Below are 22,544 nucleotides of genomic sequence, written 5' to 3' on the forward strand. Positions count from 1 at the left end.
TGATCCCAGGGTCCTGGTATTGAGCCCTGCATCAGGCTCCCTGCTCAGTGGAGAGTCTGCTTCTCCCTCCCATTGAGAAAAAAAATTTGACTTATTTATTTGAGAGAGATAATCTTTAAATTTTACTTATTTATTTGAGAGAGAGTGAGAAAAGGAAAACATGCACACAGCAGGGGGAATAACAGAGGGAGAGGGAGAAGCACCCCACTGAGCAGGGAACCCCCTGCAGGGCTCTATCCCAGGACCCGGGTATTATGACCTGAGCTATAGGTAGACACTTAACTGACTGAGCCACACAGGTACCCCAATGAATACAATCTTTAATAATAATAAAAATAATAAATATTTTAGATAGTATGATTTTTTTAAATGTAAGACTTGGTATAAAAACAGGATGACATACTTGTCTAATTATAGCAAAAGACTTTGATAAGTTTAGATGCAGTAGTACATAAAAAATTTAACTTCTTTCATTAACTGATAATTTAATTAGATTAAATTAAGAGACATCAAAATTTAGAGAATCTAATAGTCCTGATCTATTAATAAATGTAGCCATCCTGACCCCAAAACAATAGTCTTCAGTAAGTATATAAGCATAAGTTGAACATTTACACAAACAGGCCATTATTTAGGCCAGAAGTATATGCCAATAAATTCCAAGAGTTAAATATCAGGCTATATTTTCCAAGAATAAGGCAATAAAATTAGAAAACAATGACCAAAATATTAAATTCACATAATTGGAAGTTAACTTCATACCTAAAAAGAAATAATACAGCTAATTCAGAAATTTTTAGAATTACAATACTTGGTAATATCAACTCTCAAAATGAGTAACGGACAGGTGGGGCTAGAAAGGAAGAGATCCATAGGGAACTTTGTGAACAGGCTCTCAGAAATCCCCAAAATGTGGTGTGGGAAAACCAAAGTAAAGAGATAAATTGGACCACCCTACCCCAGGGAAGAGCACCCTGATCTAGGCATGTGGGATGGAGGACCACCCTGCCCTAGGTGTATGGGGTGGGTCATGTGGGGTGGGTGTCTCTATGATAAACACCTGTAACCAAAAAAGAATAATCAGACCCTAAAAAGGAGGTAAGCCATTGCAGCAGTTATTGATAGAGATGTTAAAAGGATTAAAGTTGCCTGGTTACCTTTTTATAAAAAATAAACCCTGAAGGCACTCATTGTTAACTGTGTGGGGACCCCTCTTAGTTGTGAGAGCTTTTTCTGTATATTCACTTGACAAACTTCTGTCACTTCCTCACTCTCCATTGTCCACGAGATTCCTTCTTTGACTCCAAGAGACAAGAACCTAGCTCTCCCACATCATTCCCTAGAGTTAAGTATCAGGCTATATTTTCCAATGATAAGGCAATAAAACTAGAAGAGAATGACCAAAATATTGAGTCCATGTAACTGGAAGTTAACTTTATACCTAAAAGGAAATAATACAGCTAATTCAGAAATATTTAGAATTACTCTACTATGGTAATATCATTTGTGAAAATAAGTGACAATAATTAAAGGTATGAAGGAAATCTAAAGGTTTAATTGTATTAATTCAAAAGAAAACCAAAGCAATACAACAAAAACACCAAAGCATAAAACAACAAAACAAAACGAAAAGAATATAAAGGCAAAACCTAAAACGACAGCAGTAATAACAAAATATTATAGAAACAAACAAAGTTTTGGAATAGATTTATAAGAAAGATTTGACCAATGATTACTGGTCAGGAATACTCAGAGATGATGAAGATAAAATAAAATACTAAATGAAATGTATAAAAACTAAATTATAGACCTAAGAGACTGATTAAAAATGCTTCTAGAAAAAGAGTCTAATTTGAAGACAATAAAATTAATAGCACCATAGAGAAAACTGTATTTGTGACATAGGGTTCAATTAGAGATGATAAAGTATTTCCTTAAATATCAAAGATAACAATTAGACTCAGTGGCTCAGTCAGCTAAGCCTCTGCCTTCACCTCAGATCATGATCCCAAGGCCCTGAGACTGAGCTTGACTCCCTGCTTGGTGGGGAACCTGCTTCTTCTTTTCCCTCTACCTCTGCAGCTTCCCCTGCTTGCACTTGTTCTCTCACTCTCTCAACAAATAAAATTTTAAAAGTTAAAAAAATTAAGAAATAAGCATCAAAGATTAATCCATGAGGTAAAAATATTTATTAAAGTGATTAATTAATTTATATTAAAATTAAATATTTTCTTGCAATTAAGTGCAGTGTGGAGAAAAAGTTAATAGACGACTGACCTAGGAATGAACAATACTTAAAATATTTAAAACTGACAAGGAATTATTAGATTTAGACTCCATGATGATCTCTATGTATGTGCATATAAAACACCTTAAAATACTTTGTAGGAATGTGCTACAGGAAATTAAAGAGACAGGGAGATAAAGGGTGAAGAAATAGCTCAACTTGAAATAACTAGTTGGTTGCCACTGTGTTTTATTTACATTTTCCACCACTTTTTTGGTCAATGAAATTATTTTACATGTATCTATTATTATCTTGTAGGACATGTTACACTAATATCATTATTAATGAAGTTGAGAATAAGAATATGATGCCTCATTTCATCATAATTGTTAAAAATGATCCCAAAGCTGGTAAATGCAGGAAGCCAGAAACAGAAATAATAATTAGCACCAGTTCAAAAGCTTGTCCACCTGGAACTTGTAAGAAAATCCAACTAGATCCTGAAAATAATGAGTGATTTGAGGAAACTGGACAGGGATATAGATTGCCAGATGCTTTTTACTTTTAATGGCAATAGCAACTTAGACAATGTAATGGAAAAAAATCTATTAATTGGCAGGAGGAAAATTATTAAAAAAATAGAAACCATAAGCCAATGAACTTGGGAAAATTATGAAAAATCTACATAAACATAAAAAGAAACAATATATATTTGCCAAGGCACATTCACATTTAAAAAAATAAGTTGAAAGGGGAACAATATGCCATAATACATGTATCAATGTTTTTCATAGAAGTTTAGTATAAAAAATAAACATTTTAAATAATTTATTTGGAAATTGATATCACATATCTGAAAAACTTGGAAGAAGAAATGGATAACCATGACTAAACAAATGTAGCAGAAAAATGATTTACAATAACAGGTAAAAGCTATTCAAAAATGCAGTGAATATTGGTCAAAGCTTAGAAAAATCGATAAAATATAAAATGTAAAATGAATTCATGAATGAAAAATAGAATCCCATTAAATCTAATTTGGAAAGAACTAATAATTTTTTTTTTTGCCTGAATCTGCTCTGCCTTTCATTAGGTGGGACACTGACCAAGCCCACTCAGCTTCTCTCTCATGCCCAGTAATAGAAATGTCAGGAACATTAATTACTTCTGGGATGAATTTTAACCACTGTGGATAGGATGCAGAAGCCAGTGGGTTAAACAGATTCTTTCTTGTTTCAGGAAAATAATTCTGAGGTGTATTCTGTGCATTAGGATTGATGCTCAGTTGTCCACAATCATAATCCACTCAGTCTGAACTCCTATATGTTTCTCCTGGACCACTTAGCTCTTCTCATTCTCTCTTCTTCCACGTGATCAAATCCCCAAATAATTATTTAGGTTGTGTATGCAAGTCCTGATTTTGAAGGGAAACTCAGTTACAGAAAGAGATGAAAATAAAGATACAGGGAAAAAAATGGTGCACTTGGGTGACTCAATTAGATAAGCATCTGACTCTTGATTTCAGCTCAGGTTGTTATCTCAGGGCGATGAGATGAAGCCCCTAGAGGCTCTGTGCTGGGCAAGGAGGTTGCTTAAGATTCTCTCTTCTTATCCCTTTCCTTCCACCCCTCACCTCCCATGCTGTCTTTCTCTTAAATAATAAGCACTGCTGAACTATCTTAGATTCTGTACCTTCTCTCCAGCCATGAACCTATCACTGTATTTAACTCTTGAAAACTTCATTAGACAAATTAATGTGGTGAAGGAAGCAATATGAGAAAGCCTATTAATCTGATGAGCATGGAACTGAACAAACCCTATAGATACTTTCCCTTTGATTTCTAGCCTATCAATACCTACAGTGAGTCACATACACTCAAGATTATTGTTTTTATTGTATACTTCATATATTCATTAATTTTTGACTCGTTATCATTTTGTTGAAGTGTTAAACTATGGTAATAAACAAACTTTTAATTAACTTTTCCTCCTATGATACAAATATAACTTGCTTTAGCTTTAGCTAATTTTATGTTCTAAAATTGCCAAAACAAAATGATCAAGGTTTCTAGATTATTTACTGTATTTTCTACTATATAATATTGTTCTATCTCTTCTGTATAAAGAAAAGGAATGCTTGGGGCTCTTGGGTGGCTCAGTGCGTTAAAGCCTCTGCCTTCTGCTCAGGTCATGATCCCAGAGTCCTGGGATAGAGCCCCACATCAGGCTCTCTGCTCAGCAGGGACCCTGCTTCCCTTCCTTTCTCTCTGCCTGCCTCTCTGTCTACTTGTGCTCTCTGTCTGTCAAATAAATAAATAAAATCTTTTAAAAAAGCAAATGAATGCTTGATAACTAAATGAATGCTTTACTGAACAAATTAAATATGGCAATAGCATTTTATTTTATCATGCTTTACATATTAAACTATAATATTATATCACTAGTCTACAAATAATCTACTCTCATAGTGATTTGGAAGCTTTTAACAAAAGAATTCTTCCTCCTGATTGTAGTATAAAAGCCACAGAAATATACAGAAGACTCCTAGGATAGGAAGTTAAATCCAGTTATCCGTGATGCCTTGAGTAGGACCTGACCTATGTATGTCCTGGGATGCACTAGTAACTGTTACATGTGATAGGATTATATTTAATATATACAGTTTCATTTACTTCACAAAGGAGATATAAATTTGAGAATAGAATGTTTGATGAATCTATAAAGTCTATATCTATTTGTAACCAATGTGGTAGAATTAAGATGTTAATTTGAAAAAAAAAAATTTATTGAACACATACACATATTCAATTGTTTTTATATATATAAACAGCATTATTTATTTATGTAAATAAATGCATTGTCAGTAAAATCCATTTACTTATCAATCATAAGGGTAATTTTAAGTACTAAGACTAAGAAATATGTGAAAAGATAAGTGTTCAAGAGTGCAGTTTGTGGTAATTAATACAATATGATAGGCTCATAAAAAAGATATATTACTTGAACTTAAAAGCTTCTATAATTAAGCGATGACCACTTGAAATTTGTAATTAGTCTTGCTGCAGTTTTTCCTTGCACTTATTGCCCTTCCCCAGAAGTTCATTTAGAATTCTGTGAATGTCCTTATGTTTAATCTCATTCATAGATTCCACTGCTGCTCACAAAACAAAGCCAAAAAGAGAGGTAACACTATGTGGCAATCCATCCACAAGCAATACATTCATAAATAATTAAAAAGCTCTCTACTTCATGTGTTACCCATTCAGCTGATAATTTAAATGAGTAACTGAGGCCATTTTATCAGCACTTTTAATAGAATGGGACTCAGAAACTTCACAGAGTTTTTTAAGAAAAAATGCTCATGTGTTAAGGCTTTTATTTTTTTTAAATCAACAGAATAATTTTCAAGTATTAAAAGCAAATGTCTCCTTTTCCTCCAAGTTTCCTTGCTATGTCAAAGTTATAAATAAATACATTACAATCGTATTTTGAGTAGTAGATAAAAACAAATGTTTTGAAACTGTCTGTGGGTTGAGTGTCTGGGTTAACTTGTATAAATTTCTGAACTCAATGTAATTAGAATTTATTAGATGGTTTTTTTTAGACTATTTAAAAATACATGCTCAGATAATGACAACATTATTTTATTCATTTTAATAAATAAATTATTTCATTTAATTATGTTTAGATATTTATTAAATTAATGATTTAATATTTAACAATCTAAATTTGAAATATTTTAAATTCTAAAAAATATTTATTTAATTAAATCGATATATTTAATATAAATATTTAATAAATTATTTAATCATTATTATAATTATGCAATACATTATGTATTGTGTAATAAATGCATTTTAATAAATAAATAATTGTATTATTTACATTATTTTATTTTATTTTATTTAGTTGACAAAGAGAGGGAGAACGCAAGCAAAGGGAGCTGCAGGCAGAGGGAGAGGGAGAAGTAGGCTCCCAGCTGAGCAGAAAGTTCAACCTGGGGTTCCATCCCACGACCCTGGGATCACCACCTGAGTCGAAGGCAGATGCTTAACTGACTGAGCCATCCAGATGCCCAAGGCTTTGTATTCTTCGCTTCTAAATATTGATGCTGCTTCATCTCTGGAGTTAGTAAATTGATGCTGAGAATTCATATCAAAAAATTAATAGTAGCTGTTAAACAGAAACATGTAACTTAGGAGAAAAAAAAGAGCAGAAGGAAGAGAAAGGCCAAAAGTCAAAAGAACATTAATATAAAATTTAATTAGATAAATAAAGCTGATATTCCTGAAGGGGGCTAATAAAAGAGCTGCAAAGAGCTGATAGGATTAGGAAAATTGTCCACTCATGGTCATTTCATAATTTTAAACTATTCCTCATTAATAAATATACTTAGTTCCAGAAACACAACCACATAAGGACATTTCCACCAAGTTTCCTCTAATAGCATTTACAAATTGGACATTCAAACAACGTAGTTCGTTACATGTTGCATCTGTATCTTAAAGTTTAAACACTTTCTGTGACATATTTTCTAACAATGAAAATTAATATATATATATATATATATATATATATATATACCTTAAAACTAAATGGAAAAACAAAATATATATATATAGAAAACTTATCCCTAAATGAAACCTTTCTTTGTTTATTAGCTTAAATATGTAAATTAGCAACAACAACAACAAACAGCTAATATTATAGAGGTAGGAACAATTTACCTTTTCATCCATTGCTATTTTCCAAAAATTCCTATTTTATTTTTTTCTCAAGTCTGTCATAATAATTTTCTAAATCTCCTGCCTTATTCAACTTTTTTCTTTTCGTGGAAATCTCTATTTCATATTTATTTTCTCTTCCTCCACTCTTTGCTCTAATAATTCAATGTATTATTAGATTTTCTGTTTTTCTCTTTATCCAGATATATCTTTTCTTTCTTTCTTTCTTTCTTTCTTTTCTAAATAATTGGATTTGCTGGCATTTTACATCAGTACATGCTTTCTTATGGATGTTAGAAATGTCTGTGGAACTACTAGAAGAATAAACTTTTTTACCTTTAAGAAGTTTACAGTCTAGAGTGCCTGGGTGGCTCAGTTGGTTAAGTGTCTTCCTTCAGCTTAGGCGACGATGCCAGGGTACTAGGATCCAGTCCTGCATCAGCTGCCTGCTCAGCAAGGAGTCTGGTTCTTCCTCTCCCTCTGCCCCTCCCTCTCTCTCTCTAATAAATAAATAAAATCATTAAAAAAGTCTTACTGAAATTTGAGACTGAATTACTAAATTCAGTTTTAATATAAGACAGCTAAACAAAACAATGATCACAACTGGAAAATTTAGTCAGATCATGGTTTAACATTTTTCGTTGACACAGGACCTCTTTCAGTAACAACTTTGCCTAAATATCAATTTCTTTTTAAGGCAAAAAATTGTGACAAGAAATCCACATCCTTCTCATCATTTTCATATCAATTTAATGTGACATCCTCGGAGTATATAATCAAATATGTAATTATTCTATCTGTTGCCTTGTATATTGCCTGTATCTTTTTCAGACTCAAAGTTCCATTGAGGTAGAGTTTTTTTGTTTTGTTTTTAAAGCAGAGATTTTTAAAGTGTTTGATATATACAAGATGCTTAATAAGTGTTTACAAAACCTATGCATCTCAGAAGCCTTAAACAGGCTTTAAAATAATGTAGGTGATATTAGTAGACATTTAAAAATATTTTCAAAGTATTTTCCAAAGTGGTTGTATCATAATATATGACAACAACAGTTTAGATTTTTTGTTGCTTCTCAATCTAGCTCAGACCAAGTACAATTAGCCTTTATAATTTTAGCCATTCTAATAGATATGTAAGCATGTCTCATTATGATTTTAATTTGTATTTCTTTAATGTCGAGGTTCAGTGGGCTGAGGTCCGGCGCTGATGAGCAAGAAAGAATTCTGGAGACCTATTGGCTGCAAAAGGGTGGTTTATTGAGGCATGGGGACAGCACCTGTGGGCAGGAAGAGCTGCAGGTTAAGTAATCTGTGGTTGGGGGAAGGTAAGGGTAAGGGAGGTTTCAAGGGAGTTTTCATATGCTAAAGAGGAGTTGTCTTTTACCAAGCCATTAACATCAAGATAGTTGGGCGATGCCTGTCTTGCAGGATTGTGAGCTCTGCAAGTTAACTCTTTGTTTCTAGTTTAAGGTGGTCAGGGGTGCCTGAGGAATGTTACACATATTTCAGAGGGGAGCGGGTGGAGAGGGGGTGCAAGGTGCCAGCTTTTGCTTTTTCCTCAGTCAGCCTCCTGCTCCCTCATCAAGTCCCAAACCTGAGAGGGGGCTCATGGGAGTGAGGGAGTGCGAGAGGGTGGGAGGACGGGAGGGCGGCTGGCCTAGGGGAAGGCACCCAGCCTGCTCCTGCTCTTTGTTTTGGAGACTCACGTGGTCCTGCCTAATTGGCCGCCATAGAGCCTGAGTTCCCAGAAAGGCAGAGGCATCCTTCGTCCTTCGCAGCTGTGGTTCCCGGGTTCTTCCAGCTGCCAGTCCCACCTTCCTGCAGGAGGCTGGAGGCCCTGGGGGGACCACAACTCCCACAAGGCCCCGCACTCCAACAGAGCCTGGCTGATAAAGGGGCGGGGTCTGCATGGAGGGGCAGAACCATGATGCAGGGGCCTTGGGGCTCAGCGTCCTCATGTGGCTTTCTGGAGCTCAGGAGCTTTCTCATCGCTGGATTGGCATCTGGCAGCTGGACTCATTGGAGTCCTGGGGCATCGCCTCGGACCGGCTCTTGACGGGTAGAGTGTAACGAAGTGTTAGCTTAGGAGGCACAGTGCTAGGGACTGGGTAGCGCTGAAGCTGCTGGTTGTCCTGGGCTTTCTGAAGAGGCTGTCTGAAAAAGTCACAGGTGCTGGTAGGGGAATCCTGGGGGAAAACTGGGGCCCAAACCAGCACTTGAGCCTCTGAGCCAGAAGCCAACAATAACTGGGAAAAAGTCCAACCGCGCTAAGGTGCTTTACTTTTGGCTGAGAAGTTAATCAGAAAGGATAACAAACCAATGGGATGTCTGTAGACTTCTACTGGAACTTTTAGGTCTGTCTTCTGTAATTTCTTACCTGTCACTCAGAGGTTTTTTCTTTTACTTCCTTGGGTTGCCTTCTTAGAGAATTCCTTAGCTTGATATTCCATCTCTCTGGTTTGGTTTTAAGCAGTGCTCATTCTGCTATTCAACCCATCTCTTTGAAAGGTTTCTTTTTACTTCTGTTGCTATCTGTGTCCAAGATATTGGTTAATTTTTTTTATAACTGCCTGCTCTCATTTCATGATAAGATATTCTGGCTTATCCATATGATTAATTTAATTACATTGATGTTAATGTCTAACACTTCCCCCCCCCCTTAGGTGCATATTCTCTCTTGAAAGAAAGGATAAAACATATTAAAGCTGTTATTTTTTTCCGTGGCTTGATTTTTCTGAAACATTTGTGATTGTTGGTTTATGTCTCACTCATTTTTATGTACCTCGAGAGTCACTGCTTTGTACTCTCTTTGCAGGAGGGAGGGGCATGAAGAGGATGAACTGCAGGGTATTTTTTTTTCTTTTTAATGAAAATGGGTAGAATCAGGGTTTGTAACCTACTGGTCACCTGGGTACCCCACCCCATTCCTCCAGAGCCTCGTAATCATTGGGATTTTGCTTGTTTCTTTTACCCAAGCTCCAATACTCTCCAAGCTGGAAGCAAACATCCCATTTTCTACTTCCTGGAAGGCTATACTTTGGTGAAGCTCTGGTTCTAGTCTCTCATCCAGTTCTCCTTTCATTTTCTTTCTTTTTCATTTTCTTTCTTTCTTTCTGTCTTTCTCTCTATCTTTCTTTCATTTTTATTCTTGGATCCTCCCTCCAGGTTTGCACTGCCTTTCCTTATGTACAAATGGGGATAGTAGGAAAGAGTGACTGAGAAGCCCTTCCAGTTTTTTAAAAAGATTTTATTTATTTATTTATTTGACAGAGAGAGCACAAGTAGGCAGAGCTTCAGGCAAAGGGAGAGTTACAAGCAGGCTCTCTGCTGAGCAGAGAGACTGAAGATGGACTCGATCCCAGGATCCTGGGATCATGACCTGAGCCGAAGGCAGCCACTCATAATGGACTGACAATCCACGTGGCAGGCCCCTCCCAGAGAAAACAAACCAAGAAAGAAAAAAAAAGGACTACAAGAGAACAACCATTACCTCATAGGAAAACTTGTATTGTTCACTTTTTCCCACTATTCCGGTTCTTTTTTTTTTTTTTTTTTTACACATAGGTAATTTTTTAAACCTATTTACCATCACAGCGAGTTGTACAGTACATCAAATCCCAAATACCTTTTTTTTTAAAGATTTTTTTATTTTTTTATTTGACAGAGAGAGATCACAAGTAGGCAGAGAGGCAGGCAGAGAGAGAGAGGAGGAAGCAGGCTCCCTGTGGAGCAGAGAGCCCGATACGGGACACGGGACTCGATCCCAGGACCCTGAGATCATGACCCGAGCCGAAGGCAGTGGCCTAACCCACTGAGCCACCCAGGCGCCCCCCAAATACCTTTTTAACCTAACTTTTTGATACATACATCTATGTTTTTCTTTTGCATTTTTATTTTTTGAATTCCCTTTTTTAAATTTTAGTTTAGTCTAGTTTATTCCTTTTTAGTTTTATCCTCTAATATTCATATAGAGTTAAACTTCAAAGTAATCCCCTTTCCCCAATCAATACTACCCCTATAGGTAAACCAATTTTTAATCCCCATTATCTTAGGAAAGTTGAGTCCTTTAACAAAGATATCAAGATACATCCAGGAAGAATCAAAACAACCTTCCTCGCACACACTGAGAATTTATAAGAACTTTCCCATGTTCTTCCACGAGTGTTTCTGTTTTTTGTGTTTGTCCTGATAGCATATAAATTTTACACTTATGGTTCTTTTTGACGAGGTTCTTTCTTTATTTGCATATGTATATATATATACATATATATATATATTTATTTCTCTTGTCATATACTTGTATCAGTCTTTTTATCTCTTTTTGTTTGTCTACTTCATTAATCTTACCTTGGGGCCCATCTGGGCTGAACCTTATTTTTCATCTTCCCTTTCTTTCCTCTCTCTCTCTCTCTTTTTTCCTCTTTTCTTTTTTTACTTTTTTTCTTTTCTTTTGTCTCTCGTTTGGGTGGGAATCCTGATTTCTCAAAGTGAATGTGTATATTTGAAGAGAGGACCTCAAGACCTCTGGAAGTCTGCATGCCTCATTCACTGGGCAGGGGACTTCCTGCTTCAGGTATTTGCACAATAGACTCCAGTTAAAGTCCACCTTCAGAACGAGTCGAAGCCATGATTGTTAAGAACACAGAATAGGGTCCTACGTAGCATACACGATGTGACCAATAGGCATTAATGGTCACTCAAGGGTTCTGGTACATTGTTATCCTCCAGTAGATTACAGAGGTAAAAAACATCTGAAAGAAGGATGAATACCCAACTTTTGTAGCAACATGGATGGGACTGGAAGAGATTATGCTGAGTGAAATAAGTCAAGCAGAGAGAGTCAATGGTCATAGGGTTTCCCTTATTTGTGGAGCATAACAAATAGCATGGAGGACAAGGGGAGATGGAGAGGAGAAGGGAGTTGAGGGAAATTGGAAGGGGAGGTGAAACATGAGACTATGGACTCTGAAAAACAATCTGAGGATTTAAAAGGGGTGGGGGGGTAGGGGGAACGAGGTGGTGGGTACTGGGGAGGGCACGTATTGCATGGAGCACTGGGTGTGGTGCAAAAACTCTGTATACTGTTACGCTGAAAAGAAATAAAAAATTTTTTAAATTTTTAAAAAATCTGAAAGGTTCCCAGGAAGCAGTGAGTTTTGTTTTGTTTTGTTTTGTTTTTTAGAAAGAAGAGGAGGATGGGTCACTAGACTTTAAGAGGTCATGAATAAAGCAGGAGAGATAGGAACGGAATCATAAACTTTTGTCGTTAGCTTGGCAGGAGTTGAGGTATAAGGTCCTAGGTCTGCATGGAGGTGGGTAGGTCACAGGGAGATAGTGAGGTTAGTACTCCAAAGGGGAGCTGGCATGTGGGCTTGGGTATCAAGAAATCACCAATGTAATTAAGTGGGATAACCATGTTTGTAGTGTGTGTGTGTGTGTGTGTGTCTGTGTGTTAATTCTTCATAGCTGGGGATACTGAGTTAGATGGTTATTGATCCCCTATCCAATTCCAACATTGCTAGTATTTATGACTTCTCTGGCTCAAATATTAGCAATGGCTATGGAGAGAAGGGTTAGACCCAAAAGCATGGAGCACAGTGTATAGAAAGTTTCTCCCAAGCTTGAAAGAAGGCTTTATCAGTATATTTTTGTCTACTCAGGCTGCTATACCAAACACAGGCTGGAGGGCTTAAATGGCAGAAATGTATTTTCTCACAGATCTGGAGGCCAGAAGTTCCAGATCAAGGTGCCAGCAAGGTTGGTCAACAGTGAGCCTTTTCCTGTTGGTCTATAGATCACTATCTTTTCAACTGTGCCCTCAGATGACCTCTTCTCTGTGGGCCCCCAGAGGGGAGGTAGGGGGAGTGCATTCATGTGCTTCCCCCTTATGAGGACACCAGTCCTAGCAGATTAGGACTCCTGTGACCTCACCAAGCCTTCAGTACCTCCTTCTAGGTAGGCCCTATCTCCAGATGCAGTCACACTGGAGATTAGGAATTCTTCATATGACTTTTGTGGGGACACAATTCAGTCCATAACAATTAGTACAGGAGAAAAACCATGGAGAGAATTCTAGAGGAGTCACACGTTGATGTTATAAGTGGGTATAAAAGAGCACCTCTGAAGTCCAATAGGTCATTAGAGCTAGAGGCCGACAGGAAAGTCCCGTACGTGCCACAGTTTTGAGTTTGATGCAAGCGCAACTCTGAAGGGAAGATATTTGGGAGGCCTTGGCCAACCACTACTTCCAGCCAGGGGTGATTCTGGAGGGAGTATCTCTCGGAGTGCTGCCTAGAATCAAGACTTTGGGGTTGGAAAAGTGCCACTTCCAAAGCTGGAGAAGGATGGTGCTGTAAGTTACCTGAAGAGTACTGTTCTGGGAGATAGGAGATCTGGGGTGTCCTCTTTGTTCTGCTGCTGACCAGATGTGAAAATGCAGATTAACTCCCTAACCATCTCAGTTCTACCACCATGTGCTGCTGTCATGTGTCCCAAACCCCAGAGTTAGTTTTATCCATAAGCAGAAGCCGGTCTTTTAGTTCCCAATCTCTTAATTGGGCTGATCGTCACAATATATAGCGGACACGTGACAGCCACAGGGGAGAAGTAAGGGTTGTCTTCCCCTCAGGGAGAGTGGAAAAGCTCTAGGAGAGGGCATACCAGTAGACCAAAGGCAGCCAGTGCCGGGGAGTGGAGCCACGGGGAAGAGTGTGCTGATGACAGCCTTGTGGAGGGAGGGCAGAAAGAGCCACCACCATGACACTTGAGTTACAGATCGAGCTTGGGGATAGAGAAGGGATCAGGGCACGGTAGAGCAGCAGTGATTCTGCTGAGCTTAAGTGATTCTGTTGAGCTTAAGCTCATAGTGCCTTAGCGAATTAGAATGGGAAATACCTTGCTATTGTCTGTGACTCTGTGATTGTGTGAGTATGAGTGACAGAGTGGGGACAAAGAGAGAGGGAGAGAGAATACATTACATTTTAAAGAAGGACAATAAGGGACAATAAGTAAGGGTAGCTTACTCAGTTAAGCATCTACGTTTGGTTCAGGTCATGATCCCTGGGTCCTGGGATTGGATCCCATACCAGGCTCTACTGGGCGGCCTGGCCTTCCCTCTGCCTGCTGCTCCCCTTGCTTGTGATCTCTCTCTTCCTCTGTAACAAATAATAGTAAAAAATAAACGAGGGCAATACGTTATGTTTATTTTGTTTCTGATGCCAGACATGGGTTCAGAGGATTGAAGAGGGAGATCCAAGGAGCTAGCCTCTCAAGAGGAGTGAATACCAAGTCACTGGTAAGACCCCTGGTCCTGCAATACAATATGGCTCCTGTGATCTGGGTCCTGTTAAATGCCCCTCGCCATCCTTAACCCGATAGTTTGATTCTTCATTGCGTTCAGTGTGGGGAACTGGGAGAAGCTATGACACTTGGCCCTTTGTGGAGGAATTTTAGTAGCATAAATAGCAATAGTTATCAGTTCTGGAACACTTCCATGACTCTGCTGCAGGCACTGTGCTGTGACCTGGGTTTAGAGCAGTGAGATAAACATAGAAATAGATGTGGGCTTTGTTCCCAAGAATCTGAAACCCACTATTCTCCTTGTCCCCTTCCCATTCTATTCTGTCTTCTTCAGCCCTTCTGCAATCCCACCAAGCAGGAAGCTTGCTTCTCCCCATCCCTCTGCTGCTCCCCCTGCTTGTGCTCTCATTCCCTCTCTCTGACAAGTAAATGAATCAAATGTTTTAAAAAATTATCAAAAAGGCAAAAGAAATAACTATTTTTGGAGAGTGATTTTCTGAATGTAGTTATGGGCAGTGCTCGGGAAATTACAGAACAAATTCCACAGGTCAATGAATATATCACTTTCATCACCCCACCCATAGCACTCATTAATCTCTAGCCCAGCCAATATGTTGGTTATAAAAATGAGCTTTCTCCAAACTCACAGGAAGTTCTCGTTTTAGCAATGTAAATCATTCTGATCTTTATCACTAATGTGATCTAATCCTGTCTAGTAAAGAAACTTGAGAGTTCTATATCTCTGTAAACATTTAAGAAAAACAATGGACTCAACTCTAATTACTTTTTAACTAACTTGACATGCCAAAGGAAGTAGAAAGTAAATATCAGAAATCTTACCACTAAGCACAAGTTGCAAGTTATACCTGCCAAAATGTAGTTCAAAATATAAGTAACCAGTCTCCTTAGAAGCCTTTTACCTTCTTATATCTGTTATGTTGGGTAAATGAGTAGTTACTAGAACACAGCTGGCTCAGTGATCACAATTCAGCTTACCCTCAGAAATATAAATAGATTACATGTTTAGCCTGGTAACTGGACACTGATATAGAATTATTCACTGGCTGATTCCTAGATCAGAAACTACAAAAAAAATTTCTTTTTTATGGAAGTATGGCTGTTACAATAGTCTCACCTGTACCACATACTGATTGACTTAACTACTCTATATGTTGCAGCTCTAGATGTAACATTTTAATAAAACAACAATATCTTTGATGGTATCATGGAAATGTAAGTGCCTTGTGCACTTTTCTTAATGTATATAATCACCTAAACATCATAGTAAGTAAATCAAGGCCATTGTCAAGCTTCCGTCAAGGAGAGTCCTTAAATAGAGGGATTTCCCATTGCTCTCAGGATGACAACCTCTGAGTTACAGGTTCCATTAGCTGGCCACACACATTTGGAGCCTTGTGGACTTTCTGACAGCTGAGCAGCATATCTCTGTTTCAAGTACTGTGATCCTTGTTCTTACTGCAAGAATGACAGTTGTCACTTTTTCTGTGACCCCTGTCTTTAGGAAAGTGTCTGACTCAGAAAGTCGAGTCAGCACCCCCCAAAGGTATTTTTCAGGAGAACCCCCTCAAAGATGATCACCTGAGATACTGTCAAGAAAAAAAAAAAAACTGAAATTCTAAGCAACATCCATAATAAGTCTTTTTATGTTGATAAGGAAAGATTTTCCCCAAAAGACCAGATAGGCTCCATGAAAGTGAGATCTTTACCTATTTTGTTCACCATGTCACCAGTCCCTAGAAGAGCGCCTAAGACATCACTCAAGATTAGGCTGCTTTGAATGAATCAAATGAATGAATGAACTGTAGCCTTTGATAGTGAGGTAGTTTATGGTCCTTATCAAGAGATGGGATTTGTGTTGGCATTTCACGAATGGGAGGTGCCGAAGAGAAAATTGAGAAGCTAAATGTGAAAATATGCAATTTACTGACTGGAGTAGTTCTGAATACATTTCAAATATAATTAAACTATGGCTGGGGGTGTATATGCATTTTCATAATTTTCCCTTGAAAAGGTGAGGCATACAGATGTCATCTCCAGTGAATTCTCCTTGTCCATATACAGACAGAATCACCAAAAAAAAAAAAGGCATTCTGACACTCCTCAGCCCATCCACTCCAGGATTGTGACTCTTTCTTCCCCATGTTCCTTCTGACATCCTGGACTTTCAGGTTGACCTCTCCCATCTTGGGTCCCACTCTCATTAGCTGTAGAAGTCATGCGATGTTTGTGATGTGAGGGTGGCAATACTCTCTGACCTTTGGTTACAATATGTCTTTGAAAGCCAGTGTTTATTCTGCTTTGACAGCATTTCTCCATTTGAACTGGCCACCTTTTAAGTGGTCATTAGCCACATGTGGCTACTAGCCATGGGACTTGGACAGCAGAGGTGTGGAAAGTCCGCACATTCTTCCACTCAAAGGATATTGTGAGTTATGCTACATCTTTTTTTGAAGTGTCTTTTTTAGATATTTAAATTCAATTAGCCATTAGATAGTACATCATTGGTTTCAGAGAATTTAGTAACTCATCAGTTGTGGATAACCCTTGGTGCTCATCACATCACGTGTCCTCCTTAATGCCTATCACCCAGTTACTCCATGTCTCCCACTCCCCTCCCCCCAGCAACTCTCAGTTTCTTTCCTATAGTTAAAGGTGCCTCATGGTTTGTCTCCGTTTCTGATGACTCCCATTCAGATTTCCCTTCCTTCCCTCTGATCCTCTGTGCTACATCTTAACCTCAACAGTCAAGCAGTGGTAGTAATTCAGTCATGGAGTCATGCATATTCTAAATCTGATGAAGTGGATTCCTATACTGCCTTTGTCTCTGCTAGAGCGCTTATATTTGTTATATTATTGCTGCTGTATTCATGTTTCTCGTTCACTGAATGTCTGATAAAAGAATTAGTAAAATGTGTGACTGCAGAAAATACAATGGTCATGGATGATGAAGATTTTCTCCTTGACCAGACTGGAGTCAAGTTCCTCTGAGTCCTCTTTCTGTCCAGCCTTGACCTCAGGCTCCACCCACTTAGCCCAGTTTTAGCAAGAAATCTGCTTAGTCAATTTTTCAGCAATCTCCTATCCTACTCTTGATATCTGATCAAATTCCTTATCTCTCACCCCTGGTATCTTACCACTCTTTTTTTTTTTTTTAAGATTTATTTATTTTGACAGAGAGAGAGCCTGAGCAGGGGGAATAGCAGAGGGAGAGAGAGAACCAGACTCCCCACTGAGCAGCAAGCCCAGTGCCAGGCTTGATCCTGGGATCAGATCATGACCTAAGCCAAAGCCAGAGATTTAACCAACTAAGCCACCCAGGTGCTTCAGTATCTATAACGCTTAATATCTGATCAAATCCCTTATTCCCAGGGCACCTGGTTGGTGCATCTGGTTGAACGTTTGACTCTTGGTTTCTGCTCTGGTCATGATCTCACGGTCCTGAGATTTAGCCTCACCTCAGGCTCTATGCTCAGTGAAGAGTCTGATTAAAATTCTCTTTCCCTCTCCCTCTACCCCTACCCCTGCTCCCTCTCTCTAAAATGTATTAATAAGTCTTTTAAAAAATTCCTTATCCCCTGATCTCAATAGTTTATGACCCTAGCCTTCCTTCAACAATATTACTGTCCAGATGGTTTAGCCAGAATCCCTTCATCCTTACCCTTGATGTTCCATCTTAATTTTACATTCAGTGACCCCCACAGGGGAAGCTGGAGGTTTATCTCCTGACCTTTTGTAGGAGCTTTGCAGCTCAGCTGGTGAGAATTCTCCATCACCCTGCCTTTCTCCAGGGGACTTTCCTTCAAGCACCCTTCCCAACTTCTTCCTGCTCCATGAAATAATGTTCCTCTCCTTTGTTTTTTGCACTTGCCTGTGATGGGACCGTAGCTTGCTCAGCCCAGACTGCCATTCTCTGCTCTTCCCAAATAAACCCATGCTGCTGGTCAAATAACTGGCAGATGGAGTTTAAGGCAAATCGAACTAATAAATTCAAGAACTTGCAAGGAACAAAATCAATATGCACAAATTAGTGGCACTCCTACGTGCTCGGAAGGAACCATCAGAAAGAGACTACAGAGAACGATCTCATTTACACCTGCATCCAAGACAGCAAGATACCCGGGAGGCCCCTGAACCAAGAAGGTGACAGACCTGTCCTCTGACAGCCCTGCAATAATGACGACAGACAGGGAGGGGGACACACGGAGATGGGGAGGCACTGTGCTCAGGGAAGAACCCACACTGGGAAAATACCTACTCTCCCCAAAACCGTCTACAGAGTCCTCACTCTGGCTCCTGAATTTCGGGACTCGGCACAAGCCTGGAGTGGGTGTGGACACGGGAAGGACCCTGCAGGGCTGAGGTGGGGGGAGCACAAGCACCGAAGCAGGCGGACGCTCCCTGACTGCAGACCATCTGAGGAGCCCCAGGAACCGAATCCGCGAGCACACAAACACATATGAGGACCGAGGAGCACCCGAGCCCAGAAAGAGGGGACCCCACAGCCCTGCGCACAGCACAGCAGGCCACGTCTCCTCACACAAAACGACGGAAGCCCCAGTGTCTACACAGGGCGCCCTTCCTCTGTGGGGTCCTGAGACCACGAACCCCTTGACAGTCCACTCAGGCGGCTTCTCCTCACCTCCTCCAGCGTCTGGTCCTTAGGAGGTCGGACGGCTGCCAGTGTGGGTGCGTCCTCCACAACGGGTCCAGTCAGTGTGGCTGCAGAGCCACACCCTCCTCAGCTTGTCCTGTCAGGGTGGGAGGCGCCCCACATTCTCCAGAAGTCTCCACAGTGGGTCCTGAAGAGGCGGGGCTCCGGTCCCAGCTGTGGCTGCACAGCCTGGGCTCAGGGCAGGAGCTGCGGTCTGGCACCTTCTGCAGGCGGTGGAAGGCAGTGCAGGACTGTGGGAGCTCACCCTTCAGTGGAAGGTCCTGCTCCCTCCGGGGGTCCAGCTGACGCCATTTCATTCCGGAAATTCAAGCTGCATGGAGCCCAATACCCCCCAACTTCCCCCCAAATAGCTAAGGAACAATGAATTGGAAACAATGTGGAATTACAACAGTCCTTGACCCGTTCAGTGGCACTGAACATGGCCCTGATGCAGACCTACACTCTGACCTCAACTTGGTCTCAAGCCTGGTCCCTACCCTAATCCAAGACCCTAACCCTAGCCCCCAACCCAAACAATGTTCACAAGAATCAAAAGGTAGAAACTTCAAATATCCATCAATGGCAAGTGCATAAGCAAAGTGTGGTGAAGGGTTTGAATTTGGATTCAGGGTCAGGTTTTAGTCAGTTCTAGATCAGGCTTTGGGTTTAGTGTTAGGGTGAGGATTTAGAGTGAAGGACAAGGGAACAGAGTTATAGTTTAGGGCTTTAAGTTTATGATTTAGGCTTTAAGAGTCAGGACTTAGGGGATAAAGTTCAAGGTCAAATTTGGGGTTTGGCTTCATGCTGAGATTTGGGTTCAGGGTTCATGACTTGGAGGTCTGGTTTAGGGTTTGGGTTCGTGGTTCAGGGCTTGGATCCAGGGCTCAGGTACAGGCTTTGGGTTCCATTTCAGGTTTGGGATTCAGGGTTCTAGTTTGGGCTTTAAGGTCAGCTTAGGTTTCAGCGTTGTTAGGGGTTAAGGTTAGGTTTAGGGATGACACATTTTCTTCAGTTGTCATCATGGCCAAAAAAATTCTATATGAAGTTTCTAAGTCAGAAATGTATTTCATCTGGGGGCGCCTGGGTGGCTCCGCGTGTTAAGCCTCTGCCTTGGGCTCAGGTCATGATCTCAGGGTCCTGGGATCGAGCCCTTCATCAGGCTCTCTGCTTGGCGGGGAGCCTGCTTCCCCATCTTTCTCTCTGCCTGCCTCTCTGCCTACTTGTGATCTCTGTCTGTCAAATAAATAGAATGAGTAAAAGCTATTATATGATCTTTTACAAACCATTTCCTATCTTTGCCTTCTCATGTGCCAAGACAGACACGGATTATTTAAAACCCTGATGAGTGCTCTTGCATTTAAATTGCCTGTAACCTTCATGTAATCGATTTATGATTGATGATAGATTTAGTTAAAATATAACTATTTTACATATTTACTCTCAGTAAACGATTTCAACCTATGCTCATTTAAGTAACTTGGTGCATAATCCCTTTTCTATTAAACCATAGTGGAAGGACCAATGCCGCGTTTCTGAGAGAACCCCAAGCTATTTTTCTAGAATGGCCCTATGCCTATATCAGGCGTCCTGTTTTCACTCCCTTTGTGGAGCACCTACCCTGGAGGTCATGTAATAACCAATGACCAAAAAAGCCAAACATCCAGGTCGAAGTGCCATCCCTGCCTGGAGAAGAGGAGACTGCTCAGACAGATCCTGGGCAGGCATCTCAGCCCAGGCCTGTGCTGGGGAAGCTGGTTCCTGGCTTTGGGTGCAATCTGGAAGCCAGCAAATGACACAAGAGTGCAGCCCGCATTTAGGACTGATGATCTTTTTGCAGCCAGGCCGCGCGAGGACACCGGCTCTGGGAGCCAGGCTAGGAGGCTGCCCAGCGCCGGCGCTGGCAACGCTCGCAGCCCGCCTGGGCTGCGCCCTGCACCCCAGCCCGGCCCGGGCCTCAGGAGGGAGGGGGGCGGGGGCGGCGCAGAGAAGGGGCTTTGCTAATTTCCAAAGCGGGAAGTGAGCTCGCGGAGGACTCAGGAGGGAGGGGGGCGGGGGCGGGGCGGGAGCGGCCGGGAGATGGGGCTTTGCTAATTCCTGAGGGGGGAAGTGAGCTCGCGGAGGACGCAGAGGAGAGTCTGGGAGGAGGTGGAGGGGCTGGCGGAGGAGGGGCGTGCAGCGCCAGGGTGTTGTGCTGTGGCCCAGTCGGGACTGCAGGACCCACAGTACTCGCCGCCCTGGCGCTCCCGCGCTGGAGCCTAGCCCCTGAGGCCGCGCTGTCCTGTTCCCGCTGCCTGCTGCCCCTCCCCGCCCAATTGCTTCTCTGGAGGACCCTCTGCTCACAGGTAAAGTGACACCTCGCCGCGCCCTCACCTGGAGCAGAAAACACGGTCCATGAGCACGAGCGGGGCGGGGGGGGGGGGTTGTCGGGGCCCAGCCTCCCTCAAACCCCAGGGCACCGGGAACACCCCGGACGACTCGCTGCACCCTGTCCGCCAGGGGTCGGGCCGGGGACAGCGCTGCACGAGGTAACCCCCACCCCCTGCCAGCGGGCAGGCTAGCCCCCATCATTTGGCACGCGCCTGTCAGAGCCTCCTGCCATTCCCAGGGCACCCAGAACCCAAAGAGTGAGGCCTTGGGTGCTTTCTAGTGACAGATTCAAGGCAGTTCTTCGACTTTGGGACTTCAGAGTTAACATAGTTTTCATTTGTGATTATTATTTTTGTGTGGGGGCCATAGCTTTTCTTTTGACCTATGGTTGTTTTCACTCCCGGTCCTGAAGAAGCCCCTAAATCCTAACCCTGTTGAGGACTCTGAAAGCTCTCAGAACAGCAGTGCTGGGGGACAGTGTGGACACATGGTTTGGTTTCTCCTCTGGCAGGATTCTGTGGCAGCCCCGCTCTGTCCTCCTCAGACTTCAGAGCAATATCTGAACAAGTGGAGAAGGGACCAGGGGGTCAGGAAGGTGGCCACCGAAGAGTGACTTCTCTGGAGGGTGGCTGAGCTAGCAAGTGAGCATGTTAGTCCAGCTCTGCCTGCAGTTGGGATGGAGCAGAACAGGGGCCAGGGAAGGGGAGGAGGAGCAGAGAGCTGGGACAAAGGGACCAAAGAGGATATTCAGAGGAAGGGAAGTAATGGGGAGGAAAGAGAAGAAACTCTAGAAGACAGGCATGTAGAAAGGAAAAGGGATGAAGTGGGCATTGGGAAAGGGCACCACCAGGGAAGGAGAGAGGGGAAGGGAAGAGGGAGGAAGAGAGGAAAGGGGAAAGGGAGAAGGGAGGAGTCAGCATGGCAGGGCTCCCCCTGCATCTGAAGAAGAGGTGGCTGGTCCAGCTTGTCAAACAGGGTGCTCACTCTTTGGTCCCAGTTTCTGCTCCCAGTGCTACTGGGCTTTGCAGGGAAGGCAGGCTGTCCCCTGGGACCTACTGGAGCCCACTGGAGCCCACAGGAGGGTGGGAGAGGTAAGATGCCACCGGGTTCTGTCCTGAGCTGCTCCCAGACACCAGCCTCACCACATGGTGAAGAGGGACCCCAGAACAAAGGAAGGACACAGGCCCGCATGTCCTCCGGTGGCCCTGGGCACTTAGCTCATCACAGTGAACCACACCGCCTCCTCAACCCAGGC

General features: G+C 41.6%; 1 protein-coding gene and 1 long non-coding RNA gene across 2 annotated transcripts in view; both read right to left on the reverse strand.

Moving 5' to 3' along the window:
* LOC309857085 (uncharacterized protein) overlaps positions 1-22,188 on the reverse strand; it is a gene marked incomplete at its 3' end in the record, with an annotated part of 88,730 nt that extends 66,542 nt beyond the window's left edge. The window contains exon 1 of the mRNA XM_082749967.1: positions 20,606-22,188. Coding sequence (XP_082606093.1) covers positions 20,606-21,490 — 885 coding nt within the window. The 5' untranslated portion in view covers positions 21,491-22,188. The remainder of the gene's footprint in view (positions 1-20,605) is intronic.
* On the reverse strand, positions 10,028-11,044 carry LOC309857083. Its single transcript, XR_014307471.1, has 2 exons — positions 10,791-11,044; positions 10,028-10,576 (listed from the first exon to the last, which is right to left on the reverse strand). It is a non-coding gene; the product is annotated as an uncharacterized lncRNA (long non-coding RNA).
* Positions 22,189-22,544: the final 356 nt, after the last annotated feature.

Source organism: Mustela nivalis, assembly GCF_964662115.1.
Source record: "Mustela nivalis genome assembly, contig: HAP1_SCAFFOLD_330, whole genome shotgun sequence".
Classification (NCBI taxonomy): domain Eukaryota; kingdom Metazoa; phylum Chordata; class Mammalia; order Carnivora; family Mustelidae; genus Mustela; species Mustela nivalis.